The sequence below is a fragment of the Panthera leo genome, chromosome C1 (genome assembly GCF_018350215.1).
Source record: "Panthera leo isolate Ple1 chromosome C1, P.leo_Ple1_pat1.1, whole genome shotgun sequence".
In the NCBI taxonomy this organism is placed as follows: Eukaryota; Metazoa; Chordata; class Mammalia; order Carnivora; family Felidae; genus Panthera; species Panthera leo.
The window spans coordinates 40,423,980-40,446,715 of NC_056686.1; the positions used below are offsets into that span (position 1 = coordinate 40,423,980).

The window sequence follows — 22,736 nt, forward strand, 5'->3', positions numbered from 1 at the left end:
TCAGTTTCCTGTAACTAAACTAGATATAGACAAAACATAGTTTACCTTAGAATACCTTGGTATCTGAAGAACTATGGAACTATGTTTTTAAGACATAGAGCAAGTATGTTTTGTACAGAAACCCATGCATAAGACAGAAAGAAGTATTAGATGATTACATCAAAATTACCAAAACATCAAGCTAAACAAAATACAAACCAAACAAAAAAATCCAACAATGGATTATTAAAAGAAAATTAAGTTGCTGAAAGTAGGTCTTAAGCATTCTTATTGCAAAAAAAAAATTTTAATAAATTAATGAGAATGAAGAAAATGAGAAGCTACGGGGCTATAAAAGGAAATATAAATTTTTGTGTGAACATATTATTTTAACTGCCTCTTCCTTAAATACAGAAGTATAACTAAAATTTTTAAGAAGTTATATTATTGCTAAGTAGCAAAATTTTTAAAAACTGTCAGTATAAATATGAAAACAGGAATTCTAAGTGCCATATTTTTCTTTCCTAAGCACACACTGATTTATGTCAGCTGATCCTAGAAACCAGCAAGAGGAACTGCAAGTCATCACACTTACAGGTATGCTAACCAAGGACACTGCTGCAATAATATTTTGTTTAAAACAATTCAAGTAACAGAAATAAATTAGTTAAGTACCATATAAGAAGGTAACTTGTGGAAAATATACCCATTTTTTAAAATCAAGCTAACCTGTAGGTTAGCAAGCTTTATAAAATATCAAGATCAGGGGCACCTGGGCAGCTCAGTCAAGTTAAGCATCTGACTTCGGCTCAGGTCATGACCTCACAGTTCATGGGTTCGAGCCCTGGGGCAGGCTCTGTGCTGACATCTTGGAGCCTGGAGCAGGTGCTTCAGCTTCTGTGACTCCCCCTCTATCTGCCCCTCCCCTACTCGCATTCTGTCTGTCTCTTTCTCTCTCTCTCTCTCAAAAGTAAATAAAAATTTTTTTTAAAAAACCATCAAAATCAAAATGCATCCGAGAGAACTGAACAATTTTAAAAACAAAACCATTTAAATTTTTATTTTCTTTTAAATGTTCAAGCCTTAATTAAGTAGCATATACTACTTCTTTCATAACTAGCATAAAGCTTTTAGCTTAGTTTCACAGCAGTGAGCTGACTCCTCATGATTTCAATTAAATAGTTTAACTGCATGTTCTAAAACATAGGTTAAACAAGTATACTAGAAATCAAAAAACAATAAATATTAGCCAGAGTTTCAAATTTCATTCAACAAAACATTCACACAACAAAATGTGGGCACATTATTAATTAACCATAAATTAACACACCACTTTTTTACTAGGTCTTAAAGTCTCTAAACTTTTACCTAACATAGGTTTTACAAAAGAGATGTTTGGGTCATGCAAGGAAGTAACTCTAGAATGAGATTATATTTAAAACAAAAGTAGTACAACATGGAGCAAAATCTAATGAAAAGATAAGCAGAAAGTCAAGTTGCAGTCAGGGGTAAAAATGTAGACCTCAAACAGTTATGTTTTGATAATGTGAACCACTGCTGAGGTTAGTAAACTGACAATTTCATGTTTGTAAAAATTTAAGTATTCTTCTAAAAGGTAGAATTCTTTCACATCCACTTAATCACACTTTAAATAGCAGTAGTCCTTCACTGTACTTAAGCTGTCTCCTGAGATGGAGAACTGATGAAAAACTTCAGACAGGTTGGGTCATGTGAAGAGCTTTCTTTATGGTAGCACAACCAGAAATAAACAGAAGGAGAAAAAGACAGAAAGGATTTGTTTTCAGACATATTACTTAAAAAGCTGCAACAGAAGACCATCTAAATGTTATTAGAGAGATAATTAAATCAGCCCAATCATATTCCTTGGTATCTGAGTTATCCTCCCTCTTTCCTCAAACTTTATATTTGCCAGGTAAGGAAGAGTACTAGCAATAAGTCTTTTAACAGCAAGTACTTGTCAAATATGCAAAAGATGGGGATGGAAAATAGACTTAAAAATTAAAGTGTGGGGGCACCTGGGTGGCTCATTCGGTTTAGCATTCAACTTTGGCTCAGGTCATGATCTCATGGTTCGTGAGTTCAAGCCCCACATCAGGCTCTGACAGCTTGGAGTCTCTAGCCTGCTTCAGATTCTGTGTCCCCCTCTTTCTCGGCCCTTCCCCTGCTCACACTCTGCCTCACTCTCTCTCTCTCTCTCAAAAATAAATAAACAAAAAAATTTAAAAAATTTAAAAAAATTAAAAATTTTAAATTTTAATTAAATTAAATTAAAATTAATTAAATTAATTAATTAATTTAAATTAATTAAATTAAAAATTAAATTTAAAATTTTTAAAAATTTAAAAAAAATTAAAGTGTGCTAGTAAGAAAAGCAGTCAAATAAGCATTTATTAAACAAATGTCATGTGCCAAGACAAAATTAATAAGAAACACAATCCTGGGGCACCTGGTGGCTCTTGGTTAAGTGTCTAAATTCAGCTCAGGTCATGATCTCATGATTCTTAAGTTTGAGCTCCACATCAGGCTCTCTGCTGTCAGCGCAGAGCCTATTTCAGATCCTCTGTACCTTCTCTCTCTGCCCCTCCCCCCACCTCTGCCCATTCCCCACTCACATGCATGTGCTTTCCCTCTCTCTCTCTCAAAAATAAACATTAAAAAAAAATGCAAGCACTTTCTTCCAGAATCTTAGAATCTATTTGAAAAAAATGCATAAATATATTTAAAGTACCACTAGGTAACCAAAGCAAAAGTTCTTTCACTTGACAATATGAAATTAGTTGTGAATGCCGGAAAGGAAAATATAGCAGTAAAGAGGAGACAGATACACACACGCTGCTATGGAAAATTTAATACCATGACTTTAAAGGCATGAACATTTTTATGGATTGACAAGAGTTCAGAATCACAGCTTTACTTCTTATCAGATGCACAAGCATGTACAGTTTACTTTATTGGGCCTCAGTTTCTCATCTATAAAAAAAACCTAATACCTACCTATCCACCTTTTGGAACTGCTCTGAAGATTAAATGAAATAATGTAGGTAAACCACTTGACATAATACCTAGCACAAAGTAAACCCTCAATAAAAGGGCAGATGGTAGAGATGGAATGATGGTCAAATTACAAACTGAAAAAGTGAAAACTTCTGTAGAACAATGGGCTTATGGTCCCTCAAAAAGAAGGAAAACAAAGAAGGCTATAGCAGAGGAGAAATTAATATGAGATATTCCTTCACAATAACTTCTCTTTTGTCATAGCAAGGATCTGTGCAAGTATAAGCCAGTGTCTAATGGCCATTGATGAAGGGCAGCACTCAATGCTTGGCTGCTTTCTGATGACAACAGAGACTCATTATATCACTGGCTAAACTAGTTCATTCATAAAACTGCAGGTGTTCAAAACACTGTATAAAGTAGAAAAGCAGTACACACTCAAGGAACTCTACAGCCACATCCTGAGTAGGGTAGCAAAAGAAATTTTCCTAAGGAATTTTAGGGTAATCATTAAGATACATTTCTTCAAAAGTGAAAACTGGTGTAATAGAAAGATCTCAAAGCACCTCAATGAATCTGAAAATGAGACAAATTATGTGCATGATAATTTTCCTTACGTTTGACTCTTCAGTGTTTACCACTACATACAAGCTTCTATTAATACAAATCTACCAATGAAGACTAGTAATTTAATAATGATCCAAAAATAAATAGGAAGATTTGTTTCATTTTTGCATTAATTTGAAACATGTAAAGATAAATACAAGCACTCTGAATAGAGTCTTTCTTCAGCAAAACAGCTATGTCAGCACAGGCAGAAAACTAGAGCAGAATTATGGTGCAAAGTTCAAAAATCATTCCCTAAGAGCATAGAGTACTTAATATGTAGTATGGCCAGGTTTACTTTTACTTTTTTTTTACTTTTACTTTTCATGTGGCACTGGGTTATTAAGTATAAGTCAAATATCTTTCCCTAGATCTCCTTGAGCTTATTAGAAATTTTACTTTATTGAAGGAGTTTCATATATAAAGACCTGTGAAACAACTGGCATAGCATCTTGTCCTGCCATTATCTACATTACAAAGTTGTTAAAAAGATTAAACAAAATGGTATGTATACAAGTATTCCAAACACTGATGAAGTTCTACTAAAATTTTTGCTTATATTACTATTCATATTTGATTTTTACAGAATCTTAATAGGAATTAGAACATAAATCAATTTTTCATAAACATTTCATGTATCAAGGGATCTTGAATGTAATTTAATCCAAACCCCTTATTATATGTAAAAAAAAGTTCAGAAAGAAGTAACTCAGCTTAGACCATACTCAATAAAAGAATGACAAGAGATTTGAAAAGCCAGCCTCCTGATTCAAGATGAATACAATGGGTTTTCACTATAGTTAACTGTCTCACATTTTGGTTACTCACAATTAACACAAACTATATAGATTTCTATTCTCCACTGGCACAAATTCTTCTGTACTGAAAACAAAAAATGAACACTGGGTCAAATCTGGAGCCTACATTAAAATTTATAGTGATTACATAGCATGCTTCCATGCAATCTTTGTAAGAGATTCTAATTCATTGGCAGTAATTCTTCCTTATGTGCTCATCTTTCTGGATATAAACTGAAAATACTCATCTGCAAGGAAGGAAATTAACCATAACAACGTTAATCTCTTAAATGTAAGTGAAAACACGGTGAAAACTCAGTCTGAGGTAGATGGAGGAGGCAGGCAGAGTAAAACTACAGTCTTCATTTCAAGTAAAACAGTAGCTCGAGATACTGCCCAACAGAATTAAAGTTCATGTGGGGTGCCTGGGTGGCTCAGTTGGTTAAATGTCTGACTTTGGCTCAGGTCATAATCTCATGGTTTGTGGAATCGAGCCCCTCGTCGGATTCTGTGCTAACAGCTCAGAGCCTGGAGCCTGCTTCAGATTCTGTGTCTGCTCCTCTCTCTGCCCCTCCCATGCTCATGCTCTGTCTCTCAATAATAAATAAAGGTTAAAAAAAGAAGAATTAAACTTCATGTTATTTTGTTTTCAGAATTTTTGCATATATAACCTACAGTTACCCCAAAATAGAGTCAAGTGGGGAGTACTTAGAAAAGGGTTTGGAAGCACTAGTTTGTGAATAGCAATATAATGAAAATAATGTACAAGATCGGGGTAAGTGACTAATAACTAAAATTCCTGGGACTCAGTGATATTTTCATACAGAATATGTAATTTGTGTCTACATCTATAAAATAGCAAAAATACTTGCAATCATTATTTTTCAAGAAGTTATTCCCATTTGAGTATAATATACATGTATAAGAAACCAGATGTCTTACCAAATTTTCAGTACACTTATCAAAGTCAGCTACCATATATTGTTACTTTATTTAAGATCCTACTCTATCTAGCATAAATCTGGATAAACTGTAAACATTCAGTACTGATGTAATGGGCTTTCTTAAAATCATCACAATCCCAAACTGTGGTACCTAACTCACATTTCTCTACCCTTCTCTAGCAAAATGGGCACAACAACACGGGAGAAGTTGAACTGATGTATACAGGAAATCTTAAATATAGATATGTCCAAGGTTTAAAACTCAAATTATGCAAACTGTTCCATAAGGCCCATAAAATATACAGCAGTGATAATCATAATTTAGAAAGATAAAATACACTGCACAGGCAAAATACATAAAACACCATATAAAAAGTGCCATGATACCAATGAAAAGTTTGAACTAGTAGTAAGTTATTCAAAATGTTCAAGTTTCATTTTTTAAAAGCATAAACCTTGTATAAAAATAGGACAATGAGAGAATGTATAGAATATAGTTACACAGCACAGCAAATTTTTACTGTGGATACAAGTGGATTATTTGCAGAGAAAAGCCAGTTAGGACATATATTTCAAAAGAAACCCAAAGATTAAGGTTGTGAGAGAGATCCTGATGCTTTTGTGTGGGCCCGGAAAAGTGTGAAATTACATTTCTCCAGAAATTTAACACCAGTGTTTTTAAGTCAAGTGCTATTACAATATTTTCCAAAATCAAATAACTGAGAAATAGTTGAAGAAGAGTACTTGTGCCACGCAATTATTTAACGCTACCTAGGAAAATTGTCCTTTACAATATTCTAGATAGAATGGACTGAGAAAAAGGCAGAATCAATTAATGTTTTACCCTTCAAAGCTAAAGAACATGGACCAACAGAAAGGACATTAGGAAAGAGTTTACATTCATTTCCTGCCCCCTCCCCTTGACACCACAACTGGTAATTTTCAGATGAAAGACTTGTACTCCATTACTCTAAGCCCACAACCTCACTTAACTCTATCCCATACTCCTTTCATCAATACCACACAAGATTAGCTTGGTGGGATTTTTAATCTCAAACAACAATTTATATCAACCTCTCCAAAAGACACCCTAAAAATACACAAACTAAATAATGCACGTGAGATTGCAAAAAAAAAAAACTTCAAGACAAGAAACCTGCAGACATTATTCTGAATAAGTTCCTGACACTTTCCATCTCCATAGAAATCATGGACATGTCATCTATACAGTGCTTTGATAAAAATATAGCACAACAGATTAGGAAGATACGGTGGCAGAGTAGGAGGACCCTAGGCTTGCCTCATCCCACAAATACAACTAGATAACTATCAAATCAACCAAAATGCACCAGAAATTTATCTGAAGACTGGCAGAACAAACTCCACAACTAAAGGAAGAAAAGAGGCCACCTCGAAGAAGGTACAAAATGCAGAGATGCAATTTGAGAGACAAACAGATCATGGCTGCTGTGGTGGGGAGAGCCCCAGTTGCAGACAAGGGTGAGAGAGCAGGATACAGGAGAACACATGGAAAAACGAATCCCCACAGCAATTGGCTTGGAAAGCATCAGGGCCCAAATTTCAGGAGTTCTTGCAACCAGCAGGGGTTTAAGCCTAGAGTATTAAAGGTCAACATTCTTTGCTCTGAGAGAGCTCAAAGGACACTGTGGCTGCTCTTGAAGAGAAAGCAGGACAAACAGCCTATGGACATACAGCATGGAAACTGTTCTTAAGAGAACCTGAGGCAGTGGGGGAGATTATTTGCTCATCTTGGAACATGTCCCAGAGAGGCAGCATTCACAGAGAGACCCTGCTGGAAACAATGGAACTGGCAGATACCACTTCCCCCCACCCACCCCTCAGCATAAGCACAGGGCCACCAGCAGGAACAAGCACAGTGCCGACACTTGCTACCTAACTTGCTTAAACCAAGCCCCACCTCCCCATATTTCAGAAGAACCACCTTCCCAATCACAATTGCCTCACTCCCAGTGGGGTGGCCTCTCCCCAAGAAGACCCACCCCAAACCCCCGCCAACACCATGACGCCCACCCAGGAGTTTTGCAAGGCCTTTCTTCCAGTGGTGGCAACTACAGGTCTCATTTCATAAGCAGACCAGAACATACCTAGTTAAAACATGCCATATTCAGGGGCACCCAGGTGGCTCAGTCAGTTAAGCATCTGACTTCAGCTCAGGTCATGATCTCATGGTTCGTGAGTTCGAGCCCCATGTCGGGCTCTGTATTGACAGCTCAGAGCCTGGAGCCTGCTTCAGATTCTGTGTCTCCCCTCTCTCTGTCCCTTCCCTGCTTATGCTCTGTCTCTCAAAAATAAATAAATGTTAAAAAAAAAAAAAAATGCCACCTTCAGGCCAAGGACCAAACACTGCCCAACCCAGGCAAAGAGAGCCTCTGCAGACAACTGGCCTGAAGGATAAAGTGGTCAGGACAAAACAACAGAGCACATGCAGCACTCATGGGGACATTGCTGGAAGTGCCAGGCCCTAGGCAAATAGAATAAACTACACTGCAGGGCACTAGAGGACTTCTTCATAAAACCATTACCCTCAAAAAAAGGAAATGTTGATGACTTTCCTAACACAGAGAAAAGGGAACAGAGACTTAGGAAAAATAAGAAGACAGGAATTTGTCCCAAATGAAAGAATAGAATCAGACCACAGCTGCAGATCTAAGTGAAACAGATATAAGTAACATGGTTGATGGAGAATTTAAAGCTACTTACTGAAATCGAGAAAAAAGTGGTAGACATCAGTGAGACAATTAACCCAGATAAGGTATAACATAGCAGAGATAAAGAGCTAAATAATCAAAATGAAAAATACACTTGATGTAATGAACAACAGGATGAAAAAAGCAGAGAAATGAATTACTGACCTAGAAGACAGAATAATGTATACTTATCTAGCTGAACAAAAGAGGAAACAGAATTATGCAATACTGGAATAGACTTAAGAAATTCAGTGACTCCATCAAACATAATGATGTTCATTTTATAGGAGCCTAGAGAGAAGAGAGAAAAGGGGGGAAGAGAATTTATTTGATGAAATAGCTAAAAACTTCCCTAATCTGGGGAAGGAAACAGACATCCAGATCCAGGAGGCATGGAGAACCCCCGTCAAAATCAAAAAAAGAAGACCCACAAGACATACTGTAATTAAAATGACAAAATATACCAATAAAGAAAATACTAAAAGCAGTCAGATAAAAAAAGGTACATACAAAGGAAACCACATAAAGCTATCAGCAGATTTCTCAGCAGAACCTTCCAAGCCAGAAAGGAGTGGCATGATATATTCAGAGTGCTTAAGGGGAAAAACCTGCAGCCAAGAATACTCTATACAGCAAGGCTATCATTCACAATAGAAAGAGAGATAAATAATTTCCCAAACAATAACTAAAGGAGTTTATGATCACTAAACCAGCCCTGCAAGAAATATCAAAAGGGACTCTGAGTGGAAAGGAAAGAGAAAAAAAAAAAAAGACAGTATAAAGGTAGGAAACACAAAAGTAGTCAAAGTGAGTATTCTTGTAAAAAAAAAAAAAAATCAGTCAAGGAATTTACAATATAAAAGTATGTAGCATATGATACCATATACCTAAAATAGGGGGAGGAAAGGAGTAAAGAATGGGTTCAAACTTAAACAACCATGAATTTAATATGGACTGCTATATGCAGAAGATGTTATATACAAACCTAATGGTAACAACAAATCAAAAACTACTAATACACATACAAAGAATAAAAACAAAGAAATCCAAATGTATGACTAAAGAAAACAAGGAACCCATGAAAGAAAGACAAGAAAGGATCAGGGAAAATTTTCAGAAACAACCACAATACAAGCGATAAAAAGGCAATAAATACATTTCTATCAATACCTACTTTGAATATAAATGGACTAAATGCTCCAATCAAAAGACATGAGGTGACAGAATGAATTAAACAAACAAACAATGGCCCATGTGTAGGTTGCCTACAAGACTCATTTTAGACCTAGAGACACCTGCAGATAAAAAGTGAGAGGATGAAGATGCCAAAAGAAAGCCAGAGTAGCAATACTTATATCAGACAAAATAGACTAAAATAAAGTCTGGGGGCACCTGGGTGGCTCACTAGGTTAAGCACATAACTCTTGATTTCAGCTCAGGTCATGATCTCACAGTTTATGAGACCAGGCCCCATGTCAGGCTCTGTGCTGACAGTGCAGAGCCTGCTTGGGATTCTCTTTCTCCCTCTGTCTCTGCCCCTCCCCCATTCGTGCTGTTTCTGTCTCTCTCAAACTAAATAAATAAACTTGAAAAAGTTTGGCTAAAAATAAAAAATGAAAGGAATAAGCATAAATAAGTAAAGTTTAAAAACAAAACAAAGTCTATAAAAAGACAAAGAAGGACAACATAAGAAGGGACAATCCAACAAAATATTATAATTGTAAATATTTATGTACCCAACATGAAAGCACCCAAATGCATAAAACAGTTAATAACAAACATAATTGATAAATAATAATAATAATAATAATAACAATAATAATAGTAGTAGGGGACATTAATATCCCACCGACATCAAATAGGTCATTTAAACAGAAAATCAACAAAGAAACAACGGCTTTGAATGAAACACTGGGCCAGATGGATTTAACAGATATATTCAGAACATTCAATCCTAAAAACAAATACACATTCTTTTCAAGTACACAAGGAACGTTCTCCAAAATACATCACATATTAGGCCACAAAACAGGCTTCATCGAACTTACAAAGAGTGAAGTCATACCATGCATCTTTTCTGACCACAAAGCTATGAAACTAGAAACCAACCACAAGAAAAAAATCTGGAAAGAGCAGAAATACAGAGAGGTTACATAACATGCTACTTAATAGTGAATGGGTCAACAAATAAATAAAAGAAGAAATTAAAAAGTACATGGAAACAAATGAAAACACAATTCAAAACCTTGGGAGGCAGCAAATGTGGTTCTAAGAGAGAAGTTTATAACAATACAGGCTTACCTCAAGAACCAAGAAAAATCTCAAATAAATAACCTAATGATGCACCTAAAGAAGCCAGAAAAAAAACAAAACCTAAAACGAGCAAAAGGCAGGAAATAATAAAGATTAGAGTGGAAATAAATGATGTAGAAACTTAAAAAATAATAAATCAATGAAACTAGGAGTTGGTTCTTTGAAAAAAAAAATCAATAAAAGTGATAGACCTCTAGCCAGATTTAACAACAAAAAAAAGGAAAGGACCCAAATAAATAAAATCACAAATAAGAGAGGACAAATAACAATAGATATCACAGAAATACAATTATAAGAGAACATTATGAAAAACAATATACCAACAAATTGGACAACCTAGAAGAAATGAATAAACAGAAACAAAATGGAAACAAAAATACATAGAAATTTGAACAGACTAATTACCAGCAAAAACACTGAATCAGAAATCAAAAAACTCCCAACAGGGCTGCCTGGGTAGCTCAATTAGTAGAGCATCCAACTCTTAATTTTGGCTCATATCATGATCTAGGGTTGTGGGATCAAGCCCCACATCAAGCTCTACACTGAGCATGGAGCCTGCTTAAGATTCTTTCTCTCCCTTTGCCCCTCTCTCCCCTGCTCTCGCATGTGTGCTCTCTCTCTCTCCCTCTCTCTCTAGAATAAAAAAATAAATAAAAACATTTAAAAAAATTTTTAAACTCCCAACAAAGGTTAAGACCAAATGGCTTCACAGGCAAATTCTACCAAACATTTAAAGAAGAATTAATACCTATTCTTCACAAACTATTCCAAAAGATAGAAAAGGAAGGAAAACTTCCTTCATTCTATGAGGCCAGTATTACTGATACCAAAACCAAAGACACCACAAGAAAAGAGACCTAGAGGCCATTATCTCTGAAAAACACAGATGCAGAAATCCTCAACAAAATATTAGCAAATAGAATCCTACAATACATTAAAAATATCATTCACCATAATCAAGTGGGATTTACTCCTGGGATGCAAGGATGGTTCAATGGCTAAACAATCAATGTGATACATTGTGTTAGTAAGAGAAAAAATAAAAACTACGATCATCTCAATAGATGCAGAAAAAGCATTTGACAAAGTACAACATCCATTCATGATAAAAACCCTTAACAAAGTAGGTTTAGAGGGAACATACATCAACATAATAAAGGTCATATATGACAAACCCACAGTTAACATCATCCTTAATGGAGAAAAACTGAGAGCCTTTCCCTTCAGGTCAGGAGCAACACAAGGATGTCCACTCTCACCACTTTCATTCAATATAATACTGGAAGTCCTAGACACAGCAATCTCACAACAAAAAGAAATAAAAGGTATTCAAATAGGTAAGGAAGAAGTAAAACTCTCATTATTTGCAGATGACATGATACTGTACACAGAAAACCCTCAAGACTCCACCAAAAAAAACCACTAGAACTGATACACTCATTCAGTGAAGTCACCGGGATACAAAATCAATCTACAGAAATCTGTTGCATTTCCATACAACAATAATGAAGCAGCAGAAAGAGAAATTAAGAAAACAATCCCACTTACAATTGCACCAAAAATAATAAGATAACTAGGAATAAACCCAACCAAAGAGGTAAAAGACCTGTACTCTGAAAACTATAAAACACTGATGAAAGAAACTGAAGATGACATAAACAAAGGGAAAGACTAGAAGAACTAATACTGTTAAAATGTCTACACCCAAAGCAATCTACATATTTAGTGCAATCCTTATCAAAATACTACAGGCACTTTTCACAGAACTGCAACAAACAATCCTAAAATTAATATGGAACCACAAAAACCACAAATAGAGCAATTCTGAAAACAAAAGGCAAGCTGCATCCCAGTTCCAGACTTCAACTTATATTACAAAGCTGTAGTAATCAAAACAGTATGGTACTGGCACAAAAATAGAAACGTAGATCAATGGAACAGAATAAAAGTCCAGAAATAAACCCACAATTATATGGTCAATTGATTTTTGACAAAGCAGAAGAGAATATCCAATGGGAAAAAGTCTCTTCAACAAATTATGTTGAGAAAACTGGACAGCTACATGCAAAAAGCATAAAACTGGACCACTTTCTTTCACCATACACAAAAATAAATTCAAAATGGATTAAAGCCCTAAATGTAAGACCTGAAACTATAAAAATCATAGAATTTTTTCTAGACAGATTCCTTGAGGCAAAGGGAAACAAAAGCAAAATTAAACTACTGGGCTTTCATCAAAATAAAAAGCCTCTGCACAGCAAAGGAAACAATTGATAAACTAAAGGCAACCTATGGAATGGGAGAATATATTTGCAAATGACTATCTGATAAGAGTTAGTATCCATAATACATAAAAAATTGATACAATTCCATGCCCAAGAAACAAATAATCCAATCTAAAAATGGGCAGAAAACATGAACAAACATTTCTCCAGAGAAGACATCCAGATGGTCAACAGACACATGAAAAGATGCACAACATCACTCAATTCAGGGAAATGCAAATCAAAACTACAACCAGATATCACCTCATGCCTGTAATAATGGCTAAAATTAACAAAACAGGAAACAACAGGTGTTGGCAAGGATGCCAAGAAAGGGAACCCTCTTGCATTGATGGTAGGAATGCAAACTGGTACAGCCACTCTGGAAAACAGCATGGAGGTTTCTCAACAAGTTAAAAGTAGAGGGGCACCTGGGTGGCTCAGTCATTGAGTGTCAGATTTCGGCTCAGGTCTTGATCTTGCTTGCGGCTTGTGAGTTTGAGCCCCACATGGGGCTCTTTGCTGACAGCTCAGAGCCTGGTGCTTGCTTTGGATTCTGAGTCTCTCTCTCTCTCTCTTTCTCTCTCTCTCCCTCTCTGCCCCTCCCCCACTCAAGCTTGCTCTCTCTTTCAAAATAAATAAACATTTAAAAAATTTTTAAGTTAAAAATAGAACTACCCTATAATCAATCTAGCAATGGCACAACTGTTTAACCAAAGGATACAAAAACACTAATTCAAAGGGATATATACACTCCAATATTTACAGCAGCATTACTTACAATAGCCAAATTATGGAAGCAGCCTAACTGTCCATTGACTGATGAATGGATAAAACAGACATGGTATACATATACAATGAAATATTATTCAGCTATAAAAAAGAATAAAATCTTACCATTTGCAATGACACGGATGGAGCTACAGAGTATAATGCCAAGAGTAATAAGTCAGTCAGAAAAAAACAAATACCATATGATTTCACTCATATGTGGAATTTAAGAAACAAAACAAATAAGCAAAGGGGGGGGGAGACACACACCAAGAAACAGATTCTTAATCATAGAGAACAAACTAATAAGGGTCATCAGAAGGGAGGTGAGCAGGGAGGAAGTGTGAAATATGTGATGGAGATTAAGGAGTGCATGTGTCATGATGAGCAGAGGGTGATTAACAGAAAAACTTAAAAGAAGGAAAGAATAAAAATACGTTTAAAAGAAGATTGTATCATTGTAAAAGCATGGATTTCAAGTCAGACCATAATTTCAAGCATTTGTAAACTTTGACAAGTAGCAAAGGTGTTCTTTGAACATTTTTCTTATATGAAAAATAAGGAAACTCTGGTTTAATGAAATAGACAATCTCAAAAATGTACATATTAATGCAACCATCCTGGAAGGCAACTGACTATAAATATCCAAAAACTTAAATATATATATAATTTGACCCAGAAATTCACTTATGATTTGAATTTATTCAATATCTTCTAGGAAAATAATAGGTTACACACACCACGATGTTCAACAATATTCTCTACAGTAATGTGTATATTAGCAAAACACTGCAAAAATCCTAAATGTCTAACAGCATAGGACTGATTGGTAAAATTATGCTACAACCATCCTTTGAAATACCATGCAAACATTAAAAGAACATTAAAAAGAATAAGCAGTCACATACATTAAAAGAACATTAAAAAGAATAAGCAGTCACATTTATTTAGATAAAGACATTCGTGATACGCTGTTGTGAAAAATGCAGATTACAAAACAGGAGGACTACAACTAACTCATCTGTATTTAGAAAAATTTAATCACACAATTAAAAGAAAACACCCTTGCATAATATACCAGAAAATGTTAAACAATTAGTTGTACAAGCTGAAAATAAAGATTTTTCATATTTTGAGTATAAAAATTAAAAGTAGTAAATCTTCACAAAACACATAGATAATTAATGGTTGATTATATAAATGCATGCATGGACTTGAACATAGCTGGATATCTAATCTCAGCCCTCTAAGCCCACATCTCAAGTTTTTACCTCTGAAAATTAACACTTCTTCAAAATTGTAATTTGGACTTTTTTAGCATTTCAAAGGCACTGAGGGACACCTGTGTCATCCCAACACAACCAGTATTATTCCAATACTGTTAAACAATTCATGTTTATGAGGCACTTGGGTGGTTCAATTGGTTAAGCATCTGACTTCGGCTCAGGTCATAATCTCACAGTTGATGGGTTCAAGTCCCACATCGGGCTCTGTGCTGACAGCTCAGAGCCTGGAGCCTGCTTTGGATTCTGGGTCTCCCTCTCTCTTTGCCCCTCCCCAACTCATGCTCTGTCTCAGTCTCTCAAAAATCAACGTTAAAAAAAATCTTTTTTAAACAACTCATGTATAGGTTGCTTCGCAATTGTAAATAAATTACAATTCTGTAGTGCTGTGTCCGGACTTGATTTATGAGTTACTGCCTCCCACCATTCAAAACATTAAACCACTTCTATAATAAATTGTCTGAAGTTCACTAAAAAAAATTTTTTTAACCACACAAGAATGTCACTTCTTTAATAGCTTTAGAAAGGGGTGATCAATAGTGAGAGCTCCAGGAAGTGAGGAGGAAACATCAAATAGAATTGTTCTGACATTTAGACATGTCTGACTTTTCTCTCCTACCAAGCATCTCAATCAAAATATTACAGGGGAAGAGGAACCTTAATACACAGTGAGAAGAGAACAACTTTAAGAACCATATAATTATCTAAGAATTCATAATAATTTAGTAATTTAATACTGAACTAAATATGAACTTCATATTAAAGATAAGACATTTAGATTTTGTGCACTGAGATTAAAATTATTAATGGCTATGGTATGCTGAACCATCTATAAGGAATGTTAAGGACACTGAAAAATTAATAAAATTTGATTACTGGTCAGGGAAAGAAAAAATTCTTGAAATAATTCTGAGGAAACAAATACTGTATGATCTCACTTTTATGTGGAATCTAAAAGAAAATGGAATTCACAGAAACAGATTAGATTGGTGGTTATCAGGGGTAGGGCAGAATGAAGGTGGTCAAAAAATACAAATTTCCAGGTATAAAATGAATAAATGGGGATCTAATGTACAGCAAGGCAATTAGAGTTAACAAAACTACACTGTATACTTCAAAATTGCTAAAAGAGTAAATCTTAAAAGTTTTTATCACACACAGAAAAGTAACTGTGAGATGACAGATATGTTAACTAACCTTATTGTGTTGATCATGTCACAATATATATGTATATCAAATCATCAGGTTATACACCTTAAATTTATATGCCATATGCCAATTATATCTCAACAAAGCTGCAAAAAAGAAAAAAAAGAAGTACTTACCACTAAGTCCCAATTATTTTGTTCAAGCAATGTAATAGCTTCATCAATGTTTTCAATGCCAGTACATGCCTGGAAACAAAGTAAGAATTTTAGATATGAGTTTGCGAATGGGGAGGTTAATCTTAAAAAGGTAAAGAGCATAATGCGTAATTTAAGTTTGAAAAGGTATGTGAATAAAGCCAAGACACTAAATGCCTAACACATCTTAGCATTTTACAAATATGGTTTGAAAATTAATTACAAAGTAAATTTACACTGCACTGAAATAAAAGACAATGAAGCAGTAACAGAAAGTTATGTTTAAATCTTGAGCTTTAGAGCCTAGAATAATCTCTAGATTTCTAACTGCCCAGAGCTTTCATTAAAACATTTCTGGAAAAAAAAAAAATTTAAAAAAAAGGGGCGCCTGGGTGGCGCAGTCGGTTAAGCCTCCGACTTCAGCCAGGTCACGATCTCGCGGTCCGTGAGTTCGAGCCCCGCGTCGGGCTCTGGGCTGATGGCTCAGAGCCTGGAGCCTGTTTCCGATTCTGTGTCTCCCTCTCTCTCTGTCCCTCCCCCTTTCATGCTCTGTCTCTCTCTGTCCCAAAAATAAATAAAAAACATTGAAAAAAAAAAAATTTAAAACATTTCTGATGACAACCATGTAAAAAGAACTTCAACCCATACCTATACAAAATGTAACTCGAAATAAATAACAGATTTAAAGTAAAACCTAAAACTATTAAAACTTCTAGATCTGTGCTTTCTGATATCGTAGCCACTAGACACACATGGATAGGGAGTTCCTGAAATGTGCCTCAACTGAGTTAAGATATGCTGTGTGAAATACACGTGAGGGTGGGAGTTAGAACAAAAATTAAAACGTAAATTCTTTATTTTTAAGGGGCGCCTGGGTGGCTCAGTCAGTTAAGGGCCCAACTTTGGCTCAGGCTGTAATTTCACAGTTCGTGAGTTCAAGGCCCACTAGGCCCACATCAGGTTCTACACTGACAGTGCAAAGCCTACTTGGGATTCTCTCTCTCCCTCTCTATTCCTCCCCAACTGCGCACACAGGCCCTCACTCTCTCTCTAAAAAATAAAGAAGCTTTTTAAAAAATTCTCAAAAGAATTAATAATAATTTTTCAGAGTGCTTGGCTGGCTCAGTTGGTAAAGCATGCAACTCTTCATCTCAGGGTTGTAAGTTCGAGCCCCACAGTGGGTGTAAAGAGACTACTTAAAATCAAAACCTTTAAAAATAATAATTTTTCTATTAAATGTGTGTTGAGATGACCATTTTGAACATACTGGCTTAATTAAAACATAATTTTTTTAGGTTTATTTATTTGGGAGAGAGCTTGCACAGCATGGAGCAGAGAAGGAGACAGAGAATCCCAAACAGGCTCCACAATGTCAGCACAGAGCCCAATGTGGAGCTTGAACTCACGAACCATGAGAGCATGACTTGAACCAAAATCAAGAGTAAGACACTTAACCAACTGAGCCAACCAGGTGCCCCATTTTACTTTCTTAATACTAAAGAAAGGATACTAAAACCTTTCTAGTTACATTTATTAATTCCATTCTAATTTTAGTGCTGAAAACATATGAAGAATCTAAGAAATCTTCAGGAGCTTTAGACACAACAGCTAAAGTAAAGCCCAAAAATACTGATAAAATGGACTTCATTAAAATTAAGAATGACTGCACTTTGAAAGACACTGTTAAGGTTATGAAAAGCCAGACCACACACTGGGAGAAAATATCGGCAAAACACACCTAATAAAAGATTAATAACCAAAATATAAGAAGAAGTCTCAAAACTCAATTAAAATAAATAATAAAGAGGCACCTGGTGGCTCAGTCGGCTGAGCAACCGACTCTTGATTTCAGTTCAGGTCATGATTTTAGGGTTCGGGGGTTCAAGCCCCACACTGGGCTCTGTTATGACACTGCGGAGCCAGCTTGGGATGGTCTCTCCCTCTCTGTCTGCCCCTCTCCTGCTCATGCTCTGTCTCTCTCTCTCCAAATAAATAAACATAATTAATAAACAAATGGATGGATGGATGGATGGATGGATGGCAAAAGATTTCAACAGAAACTTCCCCAAAGAAGATACACAAATAAATACACATGAAAAAATGTTCAACAGCATTAGTTAATAGGAATATGTAAAACAAACAGAGATGCCACTTCGATACATTAGAGTGTCTAAAATCCAAAACACTAACATCAAGTGATGGTAAGGATGCAGAAGAACCAGAACTCTCATACACTGATATATGTATTACATAAGAATCTCAAAATTATATGGCCACTTTGCAAAGTTAGTTAGCAATTTTCTTAGAAAGTTATGATATAGTAATCCCACTTCTTAGGTATTATTTATCTAAGAAATTAAAACTTATGTTCACGTGAAAATTACACATGAATGTTTATAACAGCTTTATTCATCATCACTAAAAACAGAAGACATCCCAAATTTCCTTCAACTGTACATTCATGCAATAGAAAATTACTCAGCAACAAAAATGAACACATTACTGATGACTCAAAACAACGGCAATAAATCTTCAAATGTATTATGCTATTGTACATATGTACAATTGTACAATGTACAACTGTACATTGTACAATGTGCTATTGTACATTACTATGCAATGTGTTTTGAGCCAGGCTCAAAAGCTTACACCCTGTATAATTCCAATTACATAACATTTTAGAAAATGCAAAGTTATAAGAACAGAAAACATATTAATTATCAGAGGCTTAGGATAGGAAGAAGGGTTGACTACAAGGACCAAAGGGGAAATTTGCAGGGAACACCTGGGTGACTCAGTCGGTTAAGCATTCCAGTTGGCTCAGGTCATGATCTCACAGTTTGTAGGTTCGAGCCCCACACAGGGCTCTGTGCTGACAGCTCAGAGCCTAGAGTCTGCTTCAGATTCTCCCTCCCTGCCTCTCTCTCTCAAAAATAAATAAACATTAAAAAAATTGGGGGGGGGGGGGTATCTGGCTCAGTTGGTTAAGCATCTGGCTTCAGCTCAGGTCATGAACTCACGGTCTGTGAGTTCAAGCACCACATAGGGCCCTGTGCTGACAGCTCAGAGTCTGGAGCCTACTTCTGAGTCTGTGTCTCTCACTCTCTCTGCCCCTCCCCTACTCATACTCTCTCTCACTCTCAAAAATGAATAAATGTTTAAAAAAAAAGAAAATAAATAAAATGAAAAAAAAATTTTAAAGAGGGAAATCTGGGGAATAAGGGAATAATTTGATTCCTGGACACCATAAAAATGTAACAAAGGAAACAAGTAAAAAAGGCAATCTTCATTTTAAGCTGAATGAAAAACCAGGGATAATCCAAAGGCTCCAAAATAGTAACAAAAGCAGCTAAGAACAGTTAAGATAGGGCAGAAGCTGCACAGGAAGAAGTGGAGAGAAAAACTGTAAGAGGTACATAGTGAGCCCAACAGCAACAAACATCGGAAAGCACAAGCAAAATACACTTCCTCAAAGACATCATCCTTTTTTCCCTCAGAAATACATGTAGGTGGTAGTTCCAAGAGCCAATCCCTCCACAGAAACACAAAAAAATTGAACAAAAACCATCAGAATCAAATTTCTCAGAACTCTGGAAATTGGTCAAAGGTTTGTACAAACCAAACAAATGCTGAAATATGAAAAAGGTGACTTCAAAACAGTGTGAAAGCTTTGCAATGTTTTTATTTCCCTTTCTCCACTCTTGGCTCTGTGAAAGTCTTGAATATACTAACCCACATTCCTACAGTTGAACCCTAGTCCCTGGTTCTAGAGAGCAGAGCAGACACTGTTCTCAAAGAATTTGTCTGCTGTGACCTGTGCAAGGCTACCTGAAGGACTGACTCAAGGCTCTCGCCTTTGTTTTACCAACTCAAAATTCTCCTAGTACAGAAAGAGCAGCTATACTCTGAAGAGGACATTCTTCATAAAAATTTTAAGGCAAATGAAAAACTCACTGCCACTTGGGACAAAATATTCCAATGGAGGCAAATAACAGGCAAGCCAAAAACCTGGAAGAAATAGATGGCAAGACAATTTCTTTGGGAAAGTACGGCACTAAAAAATACTGGGAGTTTAGAAACCCATGCACATGTCCAAGGCAAGACACCTACTCAGAGAAAACCTGAAAAAACTACCGACTCATCTCTAGGCTCAGCACAAAAAAAGAGAGAGTTGTAAACAGCCTAAGTGTTAGAGTGCTCCAGTACAGAGACAGCCTGCGTTCTTTCTTCTTTTTTTTTTCTCTTTTCTTTTTATTTTCTTTTTTACTCCAGATATTTTAAAAAATCTCTCTCATACCATTAGCAGATCACAACTAAAGAAAAGATTTCAGAGACTGTTATGTACCAAATGTTTGTACCCCACTCCCACTGCCCACCAAATTCAGATGTTGAAGTCCTAAGCGCCACTGTGATGGCACTCAGTAACAGGGGGCATACGGGAAATTATCAGGTTTAGATGAGATCATGAAGGTGGGGCACTCATAATGGAATTAACGTCTCTTATAAGAAGACACACCAGAGAGTGCTTGGTGTGTGTGTGTGTATGTGTGTGTGTGTGTGTCCCTGCCATATGAGAACCAAGAGAGAAAGTGGCCATCTGCAAGTCAGGAAGAGTTCTCACCAAAAACTAACCACACTGGCACCACTGATCTGAGACTTTCAGTCTTCAGAACTATGAGAAAATATCTCTGTTCTATGGTATTTTGTCACTGTAGCCCAAGCAGATTAAGACAGAGACAACTCATCACCAAAAAAATTATAAAAATTGTTTAGAAAAGTCAGTGAACAAATAACAACCCACAGAAAGCAACAGAAATGAACCATAAGGAGAGGTAAAAACTTGGATTCCAGAGTTATCACATTATATATTTAAAATAATCACTTGTGAAAAAAGAAATTGTGATATATACAGAGCAACAGGAAAGTATGACCCATTCAAAGGAGAAACTAACAGAAATGGTCTGTGAGGGAGAAGAGACATCAGATTTACTGCACAAAGATTTTCAATCATCATATTAAACATCCTCAAAGAGCTCAAAGAATCCATAAACAAAGAGCTAATGGGAACCAAAATGACAATGTGTCAACAAACAGAGACTATCAATAAAGACATACAAATCACTTTAAAAACAACCCAAGGAAAAAAAATCTTGGGCTGAAAAGCACAATAACTGAAATGAAAAATTAACTACAGGGTTTTGACAGCAACTCTTGAGGAGGCAGAAGAAAGAATAGAGAACTGGAAGGTAGTTCAAATGAAATTATCCAATCTGGGAAGCACGAAGAAAAATGAACAGAGCTGAAGAGGGAAGTGAGACCCACCAAATACACCAACACATGCATAACAGGGAGTTCCAGAAGGAGAAGAAATAAAGAGGCAGAAAGAATATTTTAATAATGGCTAAAAACTTAATTAAATTTGGTAAAAGACTTAATAAACTACACATTCAAAATGTTCAAGAGATTCCTAAAAGGATAAACGCAAAGACATCCATACCAAAACACATTACAATCAAGCTATCAAAACTCAAAAAGAGGGGCACCTGGGTGGCTTAGTCGGTTGAGCATCTGACTTCGGCTCAGATCATGATCTCATGGTTTGTGGGTTCAAGCCCCGCACCAGGCTCTGTGCTGACAGCTCAGAGGCTGGAGCCTGTTTCAGACTCTGTGTCTGCCTCGCTCTCTGCCCCTCCCCCACTCGCACTCTGTCTCCCTCTGTCTCAAAAATAAACATTAGAAAAATTTTTTAAAAAAACTCAAAAAGAATCATGAAAGGAGAGAAAACTTCATCTACAAGGGACCCCCAATAAGATCAACAGCTAATTTCTCAACAGAAATTATAAATGCCAAAAAGCAGTAGGATGACTTATTTAAAGCAAAACAAAAACAAAAACAAAAACAAGAAAAAACCATCCTTTAACACTAAACGAAAGGGGCACCTCGTGTGGCTCAGTCAGTTAAAAGGACGACTTCGGCTCAGGTCATGATCTCACAGTTCGTGAGTTACAACTCCACATCGGGCTCTGTGCTAACAGCTCAGAGCCTGGAGCCTAATTTGGATTCTGTGTCTCCCTCGCTCTCTGTCCCTCCCCCACTTATGCTCCTGTCTCTCTCTCTCAAAAATGAATAAACATTTAAAAAATTTAATATAAATAAATAAATAATAAATGTAATTATATAGGCAAACACAAAAGCCAGTATTATTATATTTTTGGTTTATAACTTTTTTCTACATTACTTAAGAAACAAATGCATAAAACAAGATTATAAATTGACATTAATGAACACAAAATGTATAAATTGACACTAATGAGCACAGAATGTATAAAGATGTAAGGTGTAATAACAACATGAAGAGGGAGCGATGGAACTGTATAGGAGCAGAGTTTTTGTATGCTACTGAAGTTAAGCTGGTATTAATTCAAAACAGATTGTTATAATATGGAGAGGCTATTTATAATCCCTAGAGTAACCACTAAGAAAATAAGTAAAAAACACACAGAAAAAGGGATGAGAAAGGAAACAAAACAGTACAGTACCAAAAAGTCAAGTAACCAAAAAGGAGACAATAATGAAGGAATTGAGGAAACTGAGAAAAAAAGAATGACACACAGAAAACAAACAGCAAACTAGCCAAACTAAATGCACCCTTATCAGTAATTATTGATTAAACTCTCCAATTAGAAGTC

General features: G+C 35.9%; 1 protein-coding gene across 3 annotated transcripts in view; it reads right to left on the reverse strand.

The window, feature by feature from the left end:
• The window catches only part of FAF1 (Fas associated factor 1), a 514,293-nt gene that overhangs the window by 425,971 nt on the left and 65,586 nt on the right, over window positions 1-22,736 (reverse strand). The window contains exon 2 of one of the 3 annotated variants that reach the window (XM_042951186.1): window positions 16,030-16,098. In XM_042951186.1, the coding sequence (XP_042807120.1) occupies window positions 16,030-16,098 (69 nt within the window). Of the gene's footprint in view, window positions 1-16,029; window positions 16,102-22,736 lie in introns of those variants that run through there. The other 2 variants (XM_042951190.1, XM_042951187.1) reach the window with 2 other exon arrangements.